The 21,499-nt window shown below is 35.8% G+C and overlaps 1 protein-coding gene across 1 annotated transcript in view; it reads left to right on the forward strand.

Annotated features, from left to right (window-relative positions):
• Positions 1–20,705, forward strand: part of NFXL1 (nuclear transcription factor, X-box binding like 1) — a 49,293-nt gene extending 28,588 nt beyond the window's left edge. The window contains exons 19-23 of the mRNA XM_072406255.1: positions 1,736–1,805; positions 10,858–10,962; positions 13,221–13,307; positions 14,626–14,679; positions 17,951–20,705. Of these exons, the coding sequence (XP_072262356.1) occupies positions 1,736–1,805; positions 10,858–10,962; positions 13,221–13,307; positions 14,626–14,679; positions 17,951–18,127 (493 nt within the window). The 3' untranslated portion in view covers positions 18,128–20,705. The remainder of the gene's footprint in view (positions 1–1,735; positions 1,806–10,857; positions 10,963–13,220; positions 13,308–14,625; positions 14,680–17,950) is intronic.
• Positions 20,706–21,499: the final 794 nt, after the last annotated feature.

Below are 21,499 nucleotides of genomic sequence, written 5' to 3' on the forward strand. Positions count from 1 at the left end.
AACTATGTAAAGATTAAAAATCCATTTTGTTTAAATACAATGACTTTTACATTACTATTGTTGCTCTAAAGAGCCATTCTTTCCTCTTCAAATGCATATGTTCTTCACACATAAGGCTTGGCAACAAAGACTTATTCAGAATAAGAACAATATATTACCTAGAACAAAAATATATTTAAGTAAGTAAGGCTTTTTTTTTAAGTAAGGCTTTTAAAGGACTTTGTAAGTCCTAATCTTTTGGGCTGTACTGCTGCTTACAGATAAACTGGACATGGGCAATCTGTGTCTCTTGTACTTTTTTAGCATCATCCCTTTATTTCCCAGAACTAAAAAGCTGCCACTCGGTCTTCTGTGAATTTTTATGCTTCATCTGATGCTAGCATAAGGTATTTTAGGCAGCTCTTTGACCTGCAGACAGCCCCCACTTTCTTTGCCAATCGGGCTTGTTAGTTGTTGTTTGCTGTGTTTATCACTGCTCATTTGGGCTGCTTTTTGGACATCCTAAAGATTTAAAGCTTCTTATGTCCCTCAGTTGAGGACTAGGAGTCGTTATCTTGGGCTGTTCTACAGTCATCCCCCTGGCATAACTGTAAAACCCAAGGGTTAAAGTACCAAATCCTATTTTAATTATTTCGAAAAGCATAGAAAATGGTTAAAGCCCATGTACAGTTTTTGTGTTACTGAAAGTGAAATTTACCTAGTGGGACACACATGGCAAAGTTCAAAAAGAGAAATGCCCTTTTAGGGTGTTGTCAACAGTATAAGTGTCCCTGTTGATAGATTTTCCTTGTTTTCCTGTTCTGGTGACAACTCCAACTCTTGTCTATAAAACGGTAGGTATAATGACAGATAAAGTGAATGAATATCTTTAATGCGGATACAAACAGTAGTTAAAACTTGACAAGGGTTTAAACCTTTCACCACCCCTTTAGTTTTTTTGCCACTTTTGACATTACCTGTGCTGTGGTCTCAATAGAGCAGTGGTTTTTCATTACTTAGGAGCTACACTTGTGACTCCCTAACATCACAGTGGGTTCAAATTTAAAAGTAAATAGTTATTACTTAAACTCTTATTTGATAAAATGGTGGGTACAATGACAAATAATAAGAATGCATATCTTTAATGAGGATACAGGCAGTAATGAAAACTTGACAAGGGTTTAAACCTCTCAGCAGCCTTCCACTTGACATTACCTGTGCTGTTCTCCATATTTATATGTTTTTGCAAGTTAGTGCTTGCCACATTAAAAGTGGAAAATGCCGTAGGTAACCCCATAACTGGTGATTGTTTTTCTCCCCTTTTAAAAATGATGAAAATATGGTATAATAAATATTATGGCCAAGGTACAAAACATGTTCCTACTTTTATAAATTTGGCATTATAAACAAGGCAAGCAGGTTTCTAAAAGTGGAAAACAAATAAAGCCAGTTCTTTTTTTTTTTACAAGACATTTTTTAGTATTCCACATAAAATATTCCCAAAGACCAAAACCCTGACAAATGTTAATCATATGGCATGTGGGAGGATGGATTCATATCACTCTTTGGTAGTCAGCCCAGTCTTTTGCTAGATCTCAGGATCTCTGCCTCTCAGGAATTTCCACCAGCATGAAGCTCATTTTATATGAGGGTGATTTGTTCAGAGGAATTTCCAGGGCTGTATTAACTGCTGGATATCATTTTGATTGGCATATCCTCATTCAAACAATTGTTTAAGTTGTTTGTTTTATTTTAGAAAACTTACTTTGGCTGAAGAGAAGGAAAAGAATATCCTGACTTCGTGCAAAAATCAGTGTCCAAAAGAGGTAAGAATGAGCTTCAATTCCTGAATGCCTGCCATGTTGAACTTTACAATTAATTGTGAAACAGTCTGTAAACCTAGACACATTTACACAAAGAAAAAGAAGATTTCCGCCTATACATATGTTATATATCACATAGGCCACATCCCTTATTAAACCAAGAAAAAAAAGAAACATACGGTGAATAACACCAATTTTTGTAGCGGGATTTTTTAGGCTAATATTGACAACATATATTATGAAAATAACAAAATTTTAATAATATTTACATTAAAAAGCTCATTTCCAATACACAAAACATGTATTGGAAATAAGCCTTTTAATGTAAATAATAATAAAATTGTGTTATTTTCATAATATAGGTTGTTGATATTGGCCTAAAAAATCGTGTTACAAAAGATGGTGTTCTTCACCGTATGTTTCTTTTTTTTCTAGACACATTTATCCCACAGGCAACATAATCATATAATCTTTGAGTAGTATTAATACTTATTATCCCAACTTTGTTGATTATTTTGCGGTTATCTAATAAGTATAATTACTTGGCATCTTTCCTATACCGTCTGCATTGTGGGTTAGAAAAAAGTATCAGGATTTCAATTGGTGTCTCACCATAAAAGTTTATGATCACCAAATAACTACATATAGCAGTTTATCTGTAAGAATTCTATCTGAATTATGTGCTTGTGTTTAAGCACAACGGAAATTATCAAATGTTGTCACAATAGAGCAGGGGTGTTTAAATGACCTAGGGGGCCACAAGTTTACCCCACAACACAGTGGGTTCACATTAAACAGTATAGAATAATAGTCGGAGATATGAAAAAATTGGTGCAGTAATGTTTGGATGTTGTGAACACATTCTCTCCAGTTTTATCCTTGGTAGAGTAAGGATAGACTACTCTTAGAACATCTGTCAGTAGTATCGGTGTTTTGTTGTTTTTGATGCCTTTATGATGTTTATGCCTATAGGGCATGATAGAAAATAGGGGTGGTTTTTAAAAGTTTCCCTGTAGGTAAATTTGCAAAGGCAAACCCCTGTTTGATCAAATATGGAAAAAGCTCCAGCTGGTTTGCAAATGTTCTTCTTAAAATATTACATTTTGTATATGTTGATAAAGAATCACAATGTTTTTACTTTAGATATTTTAAGGAAATCCGTAAAGAAAAATACATTTTGTGTTATCGGATTAGTGTTAGGCAGATCGCACACTAATACTTAAGAAAGGATTCAGAACACTGTCGGGCAATTATACAGCCATTATCTCTGCTTCCTCTTCAATTGACATATTGGGATCTGTATATTCTGATAACATTGTGAAGTTTAGTGAAGGACAATATAAGCTTTCTGAGACTGAATTTATTCGGACAAGGAGGCACAAAATCATTTTAATCTTTTTAACCATGACAGCACCAAGGCTCTACACTTAAATTTTATTTGCTCCTGCTTTTGGAGTTTTCCTGCCTTTTTCCTTTTCACTTACACAACACAACTTGCTTTACGTACATGAAAGTCTAGCTGTACTTATTCATTTATATGAAAATGGCCATTGATGTGTTCATTTCCTAAATGTAAAGTTGCCCACTTGGAGGCTAATAGGATAAATGCAGCATGCAACCTACAGGGAGTACATCTGGGTGTTCTGGCAGATGATGGACTTAATAATGTTAGGCAATGCCAATCTACGCTTGTGGAATAAACAGGATAATTCCGGTATTAAAACAGAGAGTCGGGAGAAAGAGATTACAAAGCATAAGTAATACTTCAACTTGAATTCATAGAAAAGTTTGTGTATTTAACTCCTAATAATTCAATTATTTGCTCTGTCTTAGGCTACGTACACTTGTCAAATAATTCTTGTCCGATAATTGCCTAGGTGCTGATATTGGAAGAGAATCTGTTGTGTGTACAGCGCTCGTCGTTCGTGGATCTGACAGCCCCTCTCCATAGAGCAGAATGGTGCTGTATGTACAGCATTCGTTCATACATCGTCCAGTCTTTTATCATTGGAAAGGTCGTTAGAGGATCGTTAAAGATCCTTTCCAACAACAATTATCGAACATGTTTATGCAGCCTTAGTATGTTAAAAACTGTTTAAAGTGTTTTGTTATATCTTTTTGATAAAAAATACCCGTCGATCATGTCAGAGTTTCAGAGCTGCCCTGAGAACACTTTCTGTGTTATCTCATGGTGTGCAATTTGCCCTCCCTGGCAGGAGTACCGAAGATTGCCTGGGTATTTTGACAGTTTTCACATTCGCAATCAGGCAGGTAGGAGGGATTTTATGTAGACCATGACCTGCCTGATCGAACATTTGTGAAAGTGGAACTTTCATTTCGCTTTATTCGCTGAATTCATTTCTCCCAGCGTAAGGAGGTATTTTTAGCGCTAGCAGGTTCCTTAAAGACATAAAAAAATGGAGAATGTGCTACGAAATGTTTTTTCAAATTAAACTTTGAAAATATGCCATATATAAATATATATAAATATACAAATTTATAATAGATTTATGAAGGATTACTACTTTTTCTCCAGTCTGACTTCTGGTCTACTGGCTGGGTTACCTAGTCTGACTTCTGGACTGGCTTAGCTGGATGTTAACCTGGCTTGATGTATGGGTTTAGTTTAGCTGCCAGGGTTTAGGCTGTGAGAGCAGAATCCATTTTGGTATGTTGCCCAGTTGCTTCCAATTGTACTCAAAGACATGAGATTGTGTCAATCTGTCCCCCCTGCATATTGGTTCCACTATTTTTAAAACAATGCTCCCAGGATCAAATTTTTACATTTGATCAGTAGAACTGAGGCCAAAAAGTTTTGCTCTATTGATAACACTGGTCAATAAACATTTTCTTGCCAAACAGATTAAAGTCATTTTAGGTTATGTTTGATGCACAGATTCCAAATATGGTATTAGATTTGCCAGATTGGCTCTAATTTTTGAAATAATGACCTCAATAATAACCTCATATAAAACTAATGAAACATGCAAATTAGGCAAAATTAAACTAGATATGCCTACGTATACAGAATTATTTTTTGAAATACTTAATGCCAATATATTCTATATTGAATATATTTACAGAACTAATCACAAAGAAGTAATTGAAAAACTCAGTTTGTATGATTTCCTTTTATGCTGATGTTCAGGAAAATCACGTTGAAGGCTCCAGCAGTAGTCTGCCATCATGTGTCTATCCCATTGGCCCTGATACCTTTCTTCCATCACCTTTATATCTTGATGGAACCTCTCCCCTTCTTACTCACTGAAATCACGAAGGTTTTCTGAAAGTTTTGGCAAATGGTTATAGAGATAGTGTACATTTATGCTCATAGTAGCACCCAAATTTTTAAAGTTTAAAAGCAATAATTTTGTGCTTTATGGTTACCCAAGAAGGTCTTGACAACCATGACATAGCTGTGCCAGGCAGAAACTTCAGTATCAGCCATGTAACTTGTGAAACCTAAATCATTTATCAGTTTCTAAATCTGGGGCCCATCAAAGATTCCTACTGGTAATTTTTCAGTACTCAGTCCAGGGAAGAATCTACAAATGAATTTGAAGCAATCACCTTGTTCAGAGCTCTAACAATTTGCTTCATTAACCCCAACTTTATGTGTAGTGGAGGGAGAATGATTTTTTCCTTTGTCAACCATTGGCTCGTTAATGATGTTCGCTGCACTTTTTTTATGTTTTCCCTTGGAGGCCATGTCACTTTTTTCCAGTGATCCTGCTTTGCTCCACTATCCCACAAGCAGATAAAGCATGGGTACTTTGTGTATCTACTTCGTTGTCCAAGTAAGAAGTTCACCATTTTTAAATCAACACATATGGACCATTGGTGTTCACGATTACAAAGCTTTTGTGAGACCATTGTGATATTTTCATATTCTTTTTTAAGTTTTGTTGAGTGATCAATTGGAATTGATGCATAGCAGTTGCCATTATGCAGTAAAACAGATTTCAAACTTCGAGTGGAACTGTCTATGAAAAGCCGCCAGTCTTCTACTCCGTATTCTGGTACTCCCATATGAGCTAGTACTCCAGGGATGTTACAACAGTACACAAAGACTCCATCTTCACTGAAATATGGTCAGAGTGTCACCTCTCTTGTCCTATATATCGTTATTTTAACTTCCGGTCTCAGACTTCTTTTCCTTTAGCCTGGATGCTACAAGTTCAGATGCTTGTTTTGACAGACTTAGGTCACGTATTAAATCATTGAGCTCTTCTTGGGAGAACTGCTGGTTTGATGAAACACTTCTTTCATATTCACTTCCACTGCTAACTCGTGGATTACACTCCAAATCCTGTATATCCTCCATGTCGGATACATGAATATCAGGGAGTGTAATGAACACTAGTATGGTTTTTCTTGTAACGATTGAAACCTTTTACATTCACAGCACAAAAATAACAATCATTATGATGATTTTTGGGGTCTCACCATACCATAGGTACACCACATTTCAAACTTTCCAGTTTTCCATTTTTCCACTGACATAGACACTCTACACAAGTTTTGCATATCATATGGGGGGTCCAATACTTATCTTGGTCCTCCAGTTTAAAACCAAAATATGCAAGATATGCTTGTTTCATAAATTCTGTAATATTTCTTCTGTGTTTTTGCTGAGACTATTCACCACAAAAGTAGCTAAATACATTAGGGTCATTTAAACAACTACTTCTTACAGAAAAGTCAAATGAAAGTTTCATGAAAATAATGCTACATTTAATATATAAAATGCAAAACATCGGTGTAAAGATTGATAATAATATGCTGTGTTAACATTTGTTGTTGGAAAAATTGTCTATTCTGATTCCTGTATCACAAGAACTAGTGCCAATTCAATGAAACTGATGTCATTTCTGGATTAATCAGACCCGAAATACACTAAATATATTGAAAAATCCTTGGCAAGTGAAAACATTCTTTTTTGTTGACCTGTGTAATGATGTTAGTCATGGCCAACTTTCTGAGTAGCAGAGTTCAGTAAAATCTTTCAAAAGTAACCATTTGTTTGGAACCATATTTTATTTTCTTCCATATCCCCAAAATGTGAAGAACTTGACAGGAACAGCTAACAGTGTTATTTATGTCCTTGTATTTCTCTGTGGAAAAATATAAATTCTTTCACTGTCAACCCATACACAATACCACTAAAGACTTTTGTCACATAAATTGTCAGAAAATGCTTCATGCTTTTATGAAAAAGGCTTTTAAAATTCACATATACGTTGCGTGTCTCAGTCCAACATTTTATTTTAAATAAGATAGGTGATTGTGTCCTCTGTGAGAATCTTCTGTTCATCTGTTAGCATGACAGTTTGTTTTGGTAAATTACTTGTTTCTGGAAATGCTAAGTGGCTTCAGGTTTTCATTTGAAGTGTTGATTTCTGTTTTTGGGTGTTGGTGGGTATCTTCAAGAATTTGTAGGTGTGTGTATGTATGTATATATATGTGTGTGTGTGTGTNTATATATATATATATATATATATATATATATATATATATATATATATATATATATATATACTTCACCTAAACTTACGTCATCTAAAAAAAAAAAAACTAAATTGACAATCGACCCAAGTATAACTCTAAAGCACAAAATGCCATCACTGCTAACTTAGCAAACAGTAATCAACAGAAATGCTAAAAGGATTAATGTAATATAATAGATCAATAGTGTTATTTAAAAAAAAATATATATTTAGAACAGGCAAAAATGAGCATGGGGTCAGTCTTTCTATTGCTTTGGATCATGAGCTTTTCCACGTCTTCTCCATATTTTTTTCTTGCCATCATTCAGGTAAAGGTTGATCTTGGTTTCATCTGTCCAAAGAATGTTTTTCCAGAACTGTGTCGGCTTTTTTAGATGTTTTTGAGCAAAGTCCAGCCTAGCCTTTCTATTATTGAGGCTTATGAGTGGCTTGCACCTTGCAGTGCACCCTCTGTATTTACTTTCATGAAGTCTTCTCTTTATGGTAGACTTGGATATCGATACGCTTACTTCCTGGAGAGTGTTGTTCACTTGGTTAACTGTTGTTAAGGGGTATATTTTCACCATTGAAATTATTCTGCCATCATCCACTACCGTTGTCCTCCGTGTTTTGGCGTTGCTGAGGTCACCAGTGCTTTGTTTCTTTCTCATGATGTACCAAACTGAAGATTTTGCCACTCCTAAGATTGTAGCAATTTCTCGGATGGGTTTTTTCTGTTTTTTTCTGTTTTTGCAGCTTAAGGATTGCTTGTTTCACCTGCATGGAGAGCTCCTTTGGCCACATGTTGTCTGTTCACAGCAAAAAAAAAAAAAAAAAAAGGCTTTAGTTTCTCACATTTTTTTGCAATCTTTTTGTTCAACTGAATTAAAGCTATGTCTGCAGTTCAACTGCATCTGAGTTGTTTAATTTAAAATTAATTAATCTACAATTATTGAAATTAATTGTAATTTACAGAACTAAAATTTGAAAAAAGTTGCCTCTGTCGAAATATTTATGGACCTAACTGTATGTATTATTGTTGGCCAGCAGATGTTTTCCCATACAAAGTGTAAACAGATAATAATTTCTCAGACAGCCAAAGTTTCTTAAACAGTTTACATAAGGACACAGCATCATCTAGTGGCATGACCATCGTATAAACCAAGATTTTTTTCAAACTTTCTATGTTTATACTTGAATTCATATGGTATGTGGGATATATCTCTATCCGTGAGTCCTTAAATTTATCTTCCAAAACATTTTCACATCCAAACAATAAACTAACTTTTTATAACATTATTATTGGTGATATTTAAATTAACCATAACAATGTAGGGATTGGGAATTATCAGTATAGGAAACGGGTACAAATAACACAGTGTCATTAAATTATTAATCTTATAGGTGGGAACTAGGTAAGAACATGAAGTTGTTTTTCTTCTAATTTTCAGGTGCTACATTTAAATACCAGCCTTGTATGGTGTTTAGGAACCAGTCGATTAGTTTTCCAACAATCTATGTACAATGTATATACCATGATAGATAATCATGGTAATCATGTGCAGACTTGAGGTTTATTTAGAAAATAAAGCTCCTTATCTTGCACATGCCACTGCAGCCAGAATATCACATTGTTCTGTTAAACACATTGGTTGTCAGATACAATCAAAATCTTACTAATTGAAGTCATAAAATCATTCTTATTTGTCTTTCAGTCTATCATGTCCTTAAAACAATAGTTCATATCTAATACATTGCAAATTTTTTTTTTTTTTGTGAGAATATGGAGTGTCACAAATAAATTGTCTAATGGTAGCAAACATTTGTTATTCAAATATAAAATATTTATAGCTGCTATATTCTGTTAAGATCATTACTGAAGGTTAATGACAGCTTGAATAAATGTCCAAAGTGAGTATTTTCCTTGCTAGGAACAAACTGGAAGCCTGAGAAAATGTTCAGCCTGGAATCCCTTGTAAGAAACCGTATTGTCATTAGGAAATAAGTGGGATTTGAGGACAGATCAGTCACCTGCAATTAGTCTGCTTCCATTGGTATGGATAAAATTGCACGTTGCTGGTAATTTGTTGGGTTTCAGGAGCATAACTGTGGGATTTACAATGTTTCTGATAGCCAGACATGAGCTGTTTATCTTGGCTGACTAAAGGTGTTTTTTCGCCCTGTGGGGCTTTGCAGTAGCGTTGTTTCTTGACCTGAGTTTCATATTGCATATCTCCCTAGTATGTCTCTGTCTGTAGCCTTAGCGGCTAACTAGGGGCTCTGAAAGCATTTACAGTGCTCAACTTCTTTTCGTTTTGACTTTTCACATGGTGTAATTTGATGGTAGCAGGCAGATTTCCTGTGGAAGGAAGCTTACTGAACCGTAGATAGGAGACTGCATTAATGTAATCGCTTGTAGACTACATTTCCATCTGGTTTTGGCACTTTATGAAAGTATGTTTTTTCTATCAATTTACTAGTAAGCTGCTAATATAAAACATATGATTAATTTAAATCTAATTTTTACTGACATTTTATCATTTAAATACTGCAGTTTTCTACTGGTTACTATTAGGTGCATGGTACAGTCTGTGTTTTAAAGCCTCACACAGAATCATCAGATATACATCACAAGAAAAAGAAAGTATGCTCTCTTTCAGTTTTAAAGTTTTCTAGGTCAGGGCCTGGCCCTCAGCAGGTCCTAAAATTGGGTAAGTACAACCTCATATGAGCACATTTTGCACATGACATTTTACAATGACCACATGACATTTTACAACGATATTGATTTAACAGTGAATATGCAGAAGCGGTAAGTGAAAAATTCCATCCACCCTACTAATTACTTAAGAATTAAGAGGGTAAGTAGCAGTCAGGTGCTGTTAATCAAATCTGCTTGCTTGATTGATCATCAGCAAGTATAACCACCTCTGCAAAAGCTGGTTTGGAACATATATCAAGTTTAACAATAGAAAAGGTCATACAAGAAATGATTACTTCTTGCTGGTAAAGGTGGTTCTACAAGCCATTGAATCATGAGGTGTCCTTAGTCTTCACACATGAAATGTGCTTCTCCATTTTACCTTTATTTGTGTTAAATAAATAATGACCTGGTGGAATCTGTTGTCGTCTGTCTTACACTTGACAATAGATTTAAATAATTTTAGAACTTAGAGCTAACATTACCTGATGATTTTGTATGATGCCTTTGATTTGCTGGACATAACCTGTCCCCATTCATTTATGGGTGCCGCCATGTTCTCTATTCTTTTATTTGGCCAGTTTGAATTGCCAGACCTGGATGAGTTCATTCAATCCTGGCACCTGCAAGGAAAGCTGGGATTTCCAGCACTCCCTGGCAACAAACGCAGAGCTGCGCATGCAAGTGGGCAGTGAAGAATACTTTTTGCAGGAGGAACATTTCCTGTCACTTTCTGCAAAAAGGTCCTCTTTGATGCCAGGTTGATCTTTAGTTCCAGTTAAAGATTACATTTTTAATTTTTTAATTAACTGAATCACATTGTTTACAGAATTGACAAACCTTAATTATGAGTATTTTTTATTTCCAGCTGCCTTGTGGACATCGGTGCAAAGAGATTTGTCATCAAGGAAATTGTTTACTTTTATGTATCCAGAAAGTTAAACTTAGATGTCCCTGTCGGAGAATTAAGAAGGTCTGTATATCTGCCAAAACCAAAAGAAATGTTTCATTAACATTTATTTATATTCTCTTTTCTTCTCTTTGTCAGAGCACTATTTCTCTTTGCATTTTTTAAGCCCAGCATTATTGCTTTTATATTTGTATTATCTCCTAATATGTCCATATAAAAAAGAGCAAATTCTGGACATTTTTTTATGTATGCAAAACTAAATCCGAAATCTACATTTCAAGCTTACAGAGATGCTGGTTCAAGAGTAAATAGGTATTGAGCTAAACATTATAAATTGTGGATTTTCAAAATATAAGACATTTGTAATACACACCTTGAATTTTGCATACGAAAAGCCTGATATTATGCATATAATCTTTTCTGGGTTGGTCGAAATCAAGCATTTTTATTTCTTTGTTTCTGGCTGCAGTCAAATAAATTTTCTGGCTCACTTTTTCCATTTTTTTCTCCCATAGGTTTATTTTATTGCTTTTCCTTGAGTAGGTAAAAAAACATACCTCTTTTAGTGCACACAGCTGCATAGTGTATTGAACAGGGTTTGCCAGAGCAGATCTTCCCTATCCTGAGCAAGGAGTTTAATACATTCTCCGAGCGTCTCTGTGGTTTGGTGTTGTGCCATAATGTACAAAACAAAGAAACTATGATGAGGATGTATATTAGACATCATGGGAAAGTACAGGTCCATTATGTGACAGGGCTATAAAAATCATTTTTGTTTCTAAAGGGTTTTCAGCAACATCTGCAGGAGCTTTAATGAGGTCTTACTTTTATTAGGTGGCACAGCTACCGATTTTGTTTGTTGTACTGTGAAGAGTGGAGGTCCTGAGTGTTTTTTCCACAGTTAATAAAAACAATGTTACATTTTAGAGTTAACTCACTACAGTAGCAAATTTTGTCTGTGTGCATTCAAATATTTTCCATATACTTGAATAGAAAGTAACTACTGCAGTACAGGCACATCTAATTTAAGTCAATGGGAGAATAATAATGGGCACCCTGTCACTACATTTTCAGTGACTGGTATGCAGAAGGCTGCAGCCATTGAGGAAGTTAAGCTAGGTACACACTTCCAATAATTATCATTAGAAAATGAACGATTACGACCGATCAACAATTATGCACGAATATATTTGAACGATTGTATTGTGCACATTTCTGTACATGCTTTACCGATAAGGTTGTTCAAATATAATGCACCAATAGTGTACACACGCTGGGTACAATCGCTTGAACGATGCAGGGAGTGACATGTAAAGGAGAAAGTGTTATGCAGAAACATGCACGATCACTGAACAACCGTACACACGATGGTGAATGATCGACAGACAATCAGATCCGTCGTGACAGTCGTTTGTTTCCAACGACAATCCTCGTTCGTCTGCGTCGTTGGTCATCTTTTTTGTGAATGATTTTCGGTCGTTCGTTTCCAACTATAATTATTGGAAGTGTGTACGCAGCATTAGGAGCTAACCTGAGGTGGGTGTCCTGGGATTTTTTTTTTTCCTGTACTTAAAATATGTTTTGCTATATATAATAAATGAAAATGATCATTAAGTGAAACACAATTGTGTTTTTTTATTAAATCTTGCCATTTTTCAATAGCTTTAATAAAGATTCTGTAGATGATTTCACTCTGTGTACTGGAAACTGTCAAACCTTGTTTCCATTCTCAGTTAGAATGGTTGAAGAAGATATGTTTCTCCCCTACAGATCAAGGACACATTTTCCTGTGATGATGTTAGCCTCCTGGTGACCCCAGGCTTATTTACCAAGTTTTTCATCATGTCCTGTCCACAGCCTGTGCTTATATAGTGTGTGCAGACTCTTTGTTGTGGCATTAGATCTAAGAGTTATTGCTGCAACAGAGACCTCCTTTTCCACAGAACTTGGCATTTTAGTTTATATCCCCACTTTGCACAATCTGGCATTCATTTGTTTGGCCAGAGTACTTGTTGAATGTCAGATCTCCCAAATATCCAAGTCAAGGAAGATCTATATTGTGTCTCAAAGCTATTTTTTGATGACACCAGTAAAGGCATAATTTTTTTTTTTACATCACCTAGTGAGAGCAAGGGGTCTCCATGTAGTCAACACTTTACATACATTAGATAGATTCTTCTGTGTGTCATTTTTAGTTTATGATGAACAGAATTTTACATGTAGACAGGTTAGATATTTCATGTGTGCCTCCTTAGAGTTGCTTGATATAGTGACCTTCCTGAACTGTTGATCAAAGCATTGTTCTCCTTATGCATTTGTAGGAATTTCCATGTAACGTCGCACGTGAAGGTCAAGTTACACTGGAGTGTGATTCGCTTTGCTTAGAAGTAAAGAAAAAAGCTGTAGAGGTAAATTCCAGCCTATTCCACCCGCTACTTTTATGTGGTTTGTACAGATCAGGAGCATATGTGAGAAGGTTTAGTAGAAATGCCCACATAAGGTTTAACATCTTCGCACCCAACGTCTAAAGTTATTGAATGTACATAACAAAAATACAAAACACCAGCTGAAATGACATACTTTTACTGTGTTATTGGTATTCTTGTAGGCCATCAAGGTCAAATTTTGTATTTGGTTTGTAAGCACTCCTCTTCCTACCTCCAGCTAGTTTAGGAATATAAACAGAATGAATCCCCTGACTGTTGATTTGCTCTTTGTGATCTGCAGTTGAGAAGATGATTTCTTGGACCTTATGGAAAATAAAATCATTGTGGCAGCACTTAAGCCCTTTCAACCTTCTTTCAAATTACTACTGTAATGCAGTCAGGTTACATATGCCATTACATATATGGCTCTTTTTATTGTTTTATCTGCTAGATGCAGCTTACAACGGGTACAAAAACCCAGTGCTCACATCAAACAGAAAAGTGGGTTTGTGGCTTCCACACACAAGCTCTTTTGTGGTCTGATATGCCCCCTGAACACTGCTCTCCTCCTATTAATCGTTTATTGTGCATAATGCGACTTGTCACTCAGTAGCATGTTAGTCAAGAATAAACAACTTGCAATTTGGTAAGCTTAATGTGTGAAACTAATGTGGACTTTTATAGAATAAAGCCACACAGGATACAACCTTGTTTAACTTTTGTCATCTGTTTAATGTATGTGTTAGCTAAAAAGACATTTTGACATATAAGGGCATTTGGTTGTTTGCATTTATTCTAAGACATACCAATATAAATATAGAATTTGTGCTGGGTCTGCTGTGGTAGAACAGAATTCACTCTGCATTCTATCTTCAAATATGCCACTTCTAGTATGCACATACTCCATATAATAGTCAAGAATTAGGTCTATGGTTTAAGTCAGAGCGCATATGTTATGGAAAGCATATTTCTAAACTAAGATATCAATTCTTTTGTACAACATTATAGTTTTTAACAGGTTTATGAAATATTTTTCTATTATGGCGATTTCCCTTTTTTTTTCATAATATGTCTTCTGCATATTGATGAAAATCCATTTTCATTAATAATGGTCCAAACATGGCTGATTTAAATGACCACAGTAACGTTTAAAGCTTTCCTCACAGTGCATACTCTGCCATCACTGCACTGCAGGTCATTTTGGCTGGATTTCTTTATTAATTGAATGTCAGACAACAATGCTATGTAATAATGTATTTCATTATGAAAATGTATGTGTATTGAATTTTTATTTTCACAGGTGAAGGAAAAGGAAGAAAAGGCAGCTAATGAAGAAGAAAAACGCAAGCAGCAGGTAGTGAGAATTATGCTTATGACAGTACACTATTTTGTGTTCTATAAAGAAAAGAACATTGGCAGGTGCCATTGCTGTGCTTTTCTGCCTTTCAATCTGTACACGGTAGGGTCTTTAAGACTTGCCTCAGTTCTGATGGTCAGTTCCCTGCAAATAGGCTCACATGGAATTATCTGCTAACTCTACTGGTGTCCAAAGATATCTATATATGTTTACCATTCTTCGTAATGATAGAGTGGTGATCATTTAATGTCAAAGTTTTCTATAAAATTTTAGTAAATTCCCTATGTGTCCAAACCATTTTATGTAAGTAGCACTTGCAATCAGGTTAGCTTTTTTTCTATATAGGTTATTTTTGTGAATCCAGCAAAATTTAATAAAATTGGAAACAAGTAGTAAAACTTGGTAAAATTATTTTAAGCCTTTTATTCCAACACCACTCTTTGCTATGGAAGCCTTGCAGCCTCCTTTGTCACTTTCCCGCTCCCTGAACCATAAGTTAACCTCATACTGCTCCCTGGGTTGTCCTTTTTCTGGAGGTTGCCCAATTACTTCTTCCTGCTCATAGTACCTGAAAGTGTATTAGATATCAGTATTATGCAAGGCTCCAGGTTTCATCACTGGTTACTCAGTACATAACCTTCAATGTTCAGTTTTATCCATGGGGATAGTGGAAGAATGTTATGTTCTATTAGGTGTATATGAGCGCTAGATTCTAGCCTACATCTGGCAGTCTGCTCTATTACTGTTCCTATTGAGATGCTGTATGAGGGGGGAAAAAGCAAATAGAATTTGCAGAAACAGATGCTGACAGACAATGTTCTGCGCATTTGTTTTAATGCTATGAAAAGTTGAATTTTTTGTAATTTCGCAATGAATTTCTCATGAACCAAGAACTATTCACCACATGCCAGAATAGTGACCACTAGCTTTTTAATGCAAATCTCTTTGTTTTACTGTTGAGCTCTTATTTGTCTGGGTGGAAATTCAACATAAAGGATACCTGTACTTTTACAGTAAAGTGTCATTACCCTTTGACCCCTCCTGTACCTAAGTAATGTAAATGACACTTCATATTGTGGATGTGGATTTAGGTAGTATTCCCAGCTTCCATCCTCTTACGTAAACATTTGTGTGGAGCACTACTGCATATGCACTTGCCTAAAGTTGACCTGGCTCCAATAAAATTTTTGAAAATAAAGTAGACCCAGCATCTATTGTTTTCTAACAGAGCTGGAAATGTTGAACATTTTCTTTTCCTGTTGTATATAAGAGCTCAGCATTGGAAAAAGGAGCCTCATGTATGAAAAAGGGAAAGGTAATATTTTCAGTTCTGTTTATTGCCTTGTCAAAGAAGATCATTGCACTGCCCCAACACTGCATCAGTCTGCATTAAATCAAAGTAAAGGGGTATTTGGAGAAGTGTTGACAGTCAGCAATAAAACCTAACATGTTTTACCCATTACCTTCCCCTATCCAAAACCAACACAATTACGTCTATACATTAATTTTAGGGTAAAACAAACATTTCTTTTTTATTAGAAGTCCTGTCAAATAGAACTGTGACTGTATTAGCTCATCATCTTGCAGAAACCCCTCTGTTACTCCTCTAAGCTGATGAAAGAGGTGCCTAACATTTAGTAAGAGATGTTTTATCTTGACACTGCCACATCACATAGATGTTATGGGAGGCATTGTTCAATTAGACTGACCAATTTATTGAGATAGATGGGAGACACAAAAATATGCAGATTTAGAGAACGTTTGAGGTTAGTATACATCTTTTTTCCTCTAAATGCAGACTGCACAGTACTACAATAGACTGATGTTATTTTTAATACAATGAGCTGTATAAAACAGGAGGAATTTATAGGGAGGGAATGGGAGAAGCCATAAACAGGAAAGCAACGTGCACTCCCTCTTTTAACCCAAAGCTCAGATATACCAGAAGGCTGAGGTGTGTGAACCTGGTATTTTGCTTGTAAATCTCATTTGGATTACCAGGTCCTCCTGCAACACTTACATACTCAATGAAAGCAAAGGAGAGATGCATTTGCGAGCTTGTGTGCTTGCACATTTTTACAAAATGAAGCAAAGATTGCAAAAGAAAAGGCAAGTTTAGTTCTGCTTTGACATCATGTTTGTAGACCATTCAAAATAAATATAACACAAAACATATTTTAGGAGGCTCCTGGCTTTATTGTGTTTTCAGTTTGCCAGTATAGGGGAAACAGCCAGTACGCTGTATATAATATATCTATCACCTTCAGCAGCACTTTGTTCTCTACAAGGTTGCTAAGAACTTTGAAAGATTTCTGTGATAGCTGGATTTCATTTACTGCCTGCAAAATAGATGTCATGTGCCTATAATCCCCCACCTTGCACACAGTACAGCACAATCGGTAATCCCAGTAATTCACAATGGATGTAATAAAGTCAACACATTTAAAACTGCTTTGTTTTGAAATGTTTTATTGTTTATTGAATTAAAGAGTTCAGTCTCTCTGGGTTATTTGTTCCTTGTTATGTCTCTTAATGTTCCACTAGACAGCCCCTTTTACCCTTAAGGAAGTCAGCACATCTATAGTGGATCCTTTTCTGTGATTTGCTAAATGCTTGCACAAATGCATTCTCATTTTTCAGCTTAGTCAGTGACTCTCTCTGTCCCTGACCTGGATTAAATTTGTACCGCATGATGACCAGGCAAAATGTATTTTTAGTTAGTGATCCTGAATGACAGAATGTGTTTTTTTCCCTAATTGATCTATAAATTAGACCTGGCGGGGGCCTATGGGTAAATCCTACCTAACTTTTTTCACATAGAGCAACCTGATTATTAGATCATACAGGAGCGGACCAGATACGGTTCTCCACATGGACACTTTCCCTAGTTACAAAGTGCTCTCAGAATGATGACAGTCTTGCAGAAAAAATAAATTTGTGTTCATGGGCCTGTTTAGTGTCAAGGGCCTATATCTTGTTAACAAGTGAAGTTTTCATTTTCTGGAACATATTGTGCCACTGTGTACAGAGGAGGTCAGTCATTGTCATTTACTATCATTGCTTTGATCATGTGCAAGCACCACCTGTGATCCTGCAATTTCCACAGTTAGTAGAAGAAAGAATCTGTTCATTTGCATCTGTGACCCTGTTGAGGAGATCCCCCTCACTTCTTGTGTGGTCCTTTGCATAGAATGTATGAGAAATCTTTCTATCAGGTACATGGAAGAAAAAAAATGGTATTGAACTTTGTAATTTATTCCTTTTATAGGCTGAATTAGAAGCATTCGAAAACCGTCTAAAAGGAAAACGAAGAAAGAACAGGAAGAAGGATGAAGTGGAGGTTCAGCCATCGGCCTGGCAGAAATATAGGAAATATATCCTTATGCCTGTGTGTGGCGTTGTCCTTGCTGTATTTACACTGTATCTTACACAAGTTAATATATAAAATGATCAACTCATATCACACAAGGGAAATTGTGTTCACTAAATGAGAATGTCCTCATCCAATGTCTTTACTTATTACAAAGAATACTGTATTGTGTAAACATAGAAACAAGTGATGTGTAAAATGCAAGAAACACTGAAATATTGTCTTTTTAAATATTTCAATATTATTTCATATAATATACATATATTGTTACTTCTACAAAGGTTTATTGGGCTTGTCGACGAGACGATGATAAAAATGTGCCTTTCTTGAGGCTAATACATAAAAGCAATGTTCTTTTTTCATGGTGCATATTTTCATGGTGCACTGGACAAAAATGTCATTATTGTTTTTTGTTAGTCATCTGACCAGTCCTAATGAAGATATAAATTTAAAGTCTTGTTAGAAAACTTTTATCTGTTTAAATAGATAGTTTAATGGAAGCCATATAGATTTGCAGCTGATTGAAGAAACTAGCATATTGTTCTGATAACCCATAAATATAAAGGGAATGTAAAGCATTAAATTTGAACCACCATTGTTTTCCAGATATTAAACAATTGAAGCACATTGTTTTGTTCTGAAATCCCACATCTACAGATCTATAACCATATATTTTAAAAGGGGGTTCTGGTTCCAAAAGTTCCACATTATAGGCACACATCTCTGTAAAAACCACACATGCAGCTTTTAGTGAAAGCTTGCTTGAAGCAAATTTGTCACTGCCTGCAGGGTAAAAACAAACCATGCAAATGCACACTAGGCTACCTCATTTCCTGATTGGTTCCTGTGGCTTTTAAATCTTATGCTTCTGGACCTCCCTAAAACCTTATGGGCATGCAGCATTTCACATTCTGCTTTTAGAAATGCCCCACTCAAATTGTCGTGTGGTTGACTTTCAAAAAGTCAATTTGCATTCAGCAGGCACCCATGTACTTGGGTATGTAAATGTACAACAATGCCATAAATTGCAGCTTACTAATCCTTGGATGTGATGGCTGCATTCATTTTCTGTCCTTATTCATTTTCAGCAAGTACAGAAAACATCTTTCTAGAAATTTAGTGTCTGTGGCATTTCTTGTGAACTTGCTTAAACATTCATATGTAATCTACTATTCTCATCAGCCCTATTGTAATGGAGATGAACCAAAGCAAATTTGGTTGAAGTTGCTTAATATTATTGGCATATATTTATTTACTGGTAGTACAGTATATCTTTTACTGCACAATTGATGACTTAATTTTTCTATAAAGCCACAGTTTGATCTCACTAGGGACCTTTAAATAGTAATACACTTTTTGTGTATGTTTAGTCAGTTGAGTTTATTATAAGTTTTATCAAAAAAAAAAAGTAGATGTTGGAGTAAATGTTGTGTTGTTTAGCCATTAGATTCTTCTTTGTCAGTGTAGCTACCTATAAAATGACTTCAGCCCCTCCTCAAAGTGTCCAGTGTAAATACTGATGATTGTATCACACTTAATCCATTTCTGCCTCTCAATGTCTAGCAGACAGATTGATATGAATTGCAACATACAGCAATACATTGAAGGAACACTCCAGTCATTGCTGCATTCAAACTGATTTGGGGTAATCTACAAAAGTGCGTCTAATTTCCACCTTATCATTCATTTCTCAATTCATATCTTCTGAATGGACTTGAATCTGCATTTTCATTTGCGGACCATGGTTAAAGAACTGTCCACCTTTCACCTGTGAGTCTGACTGCCATGTTTAGCATTAGCTAAGAGAAAAATATGTTGCTTAGACCAGTGGTCTCCAATTTTCTGACAGCAGGGCCCAGTAACAGAAAATATATTATGTGTGAATAGTGTGTGTGTACTGCTTACACTACTCTGCTACATTTGCACACTAGCTGAGAATAACTGAGTAATGTAAGAGAGTTGGTGTGCTGTCAGGTTGCAGAGCTGCTGGGAATGGCAGAGAAGTGTAAGCCTTACATACATTGCTCGGCCATTCTCAGCAGCTCCTGTGTAATCAGTGTGAGGAGGGCCACCGGAAGCGGTAGCTTTTGCCTTCTGTCATTTGCGGCCCCCAACTCAACAGCCATGGACTGGTAACGGTCTGTGTCCCGGGGGTTGGGGACCACTGGCTTAGATTAAACATCGTCTGTGAGAAATAGACACTAATGTAGTGATCAGATCAATTTGCCCATTCAAATAGAGGAAAGCTTAAAGTAATGTGAATTAAAGTAATACAAGAAAGCTTAAAGTTAGATGTGAACCATTTTGATTTCACCTATCTCTTAGGAAAGTATAGCAGTTGTTCTTTGATCTGCAAGGATGGATCAGTGAACGGTAAACATCCTAGATTTTCACCAAGATTGTTCGTCTTTAGCAACAACGTAGTGGCCTAAGAGAGACCATTACACAAGCTCTCTATTCGAATACCAATATAGTATGTTTTTGTTTGCTAGTTTGAATTTAAAAACACATTTATTGGAATATATAGAGGGGGGAAGTATGTCTAATGTAGTTAAATTGTTTTCTGTATTAACTATTGTTACCTGAATGCTGGAATATTAAATTTATTTAAAAGGTGCCTGTAACAAAATAAAGCAGTTATGATACAAAAAAATTACCTGTTGTATGTAGATATTGTTGTTTCCTGTCTCCACTGGGTGTTCTGTTTATTTTCTTCCCCATGAAATACATGAAAATAGAATTCTACCCTATAATGTTATTTCCTGTATGTTAATGGCATGTTAATCAAACAGAATATGTTCATATGGTCTTTTCCCATATGTTAGGACTAAGATCTGAGTCAGCAACAAGTTGATTGCTCTTTGCAGTCAGTATCATTAGCCATTTTTTTGGGAGGTGTTTTTTTCGTTTATGTTAATTTTGCTTTGAGGGCAGTTATCCCTTTTTGCTGCCGACCATCCATACCAAGGCAAAAAAAATGTGAATTGGAATCAACTTAAACTCGCTCCTGTGTCTTGCTTTGTACCTCACTCTAACTGGATTTTACTTTTTTTGACCATGTCTAACCGAACAAAATCCCTTAAAGGGAACTAAGCCCCACTGACCTTCAAGCTTTTCAGTAATTAGGGAAAATTGCTAGCAAAGTGGTATTGAATTTAACAGTGATGACCTACTGGAAGCCTCCAGCCCTGTTTATCACAAGAATCATTTCTTTTTGCAAACCCTTTGGGGACTTTGGCTAAAATGCTGGACTAAAGAACCCTGCTTTCTCCCTCCAAACATTTTTGTGTTTCTTCACAGACTGAAAGATTATCAGAGTTTCTCGAGCCTTCTAAACTAAGGTATCATAACTCTGGCCCCTCCTGTTCCAGTGGTTTTCATTGTCACAAAATACAAAGGGGTCATTTGTCACATCTTAAGCCGCATACACACGTGCAATTATAGTCG

This window comes from Pyxicephalus adspersus, chromosome 3 (genome assembly GCF_032062135.1).
Source record: "Pyxicephalus adspersus chromosome 3, UCB_Pads_2.0, whole genome shotgun sequence".
Classification (NCBI taxonomy): domain Eukaryota; kingdom Metazoa; phylum Chordata; class Amphibia; order Anura; family Pyxicephalidae; genus Pyxicephalus; species Pyxicephalus adspersus.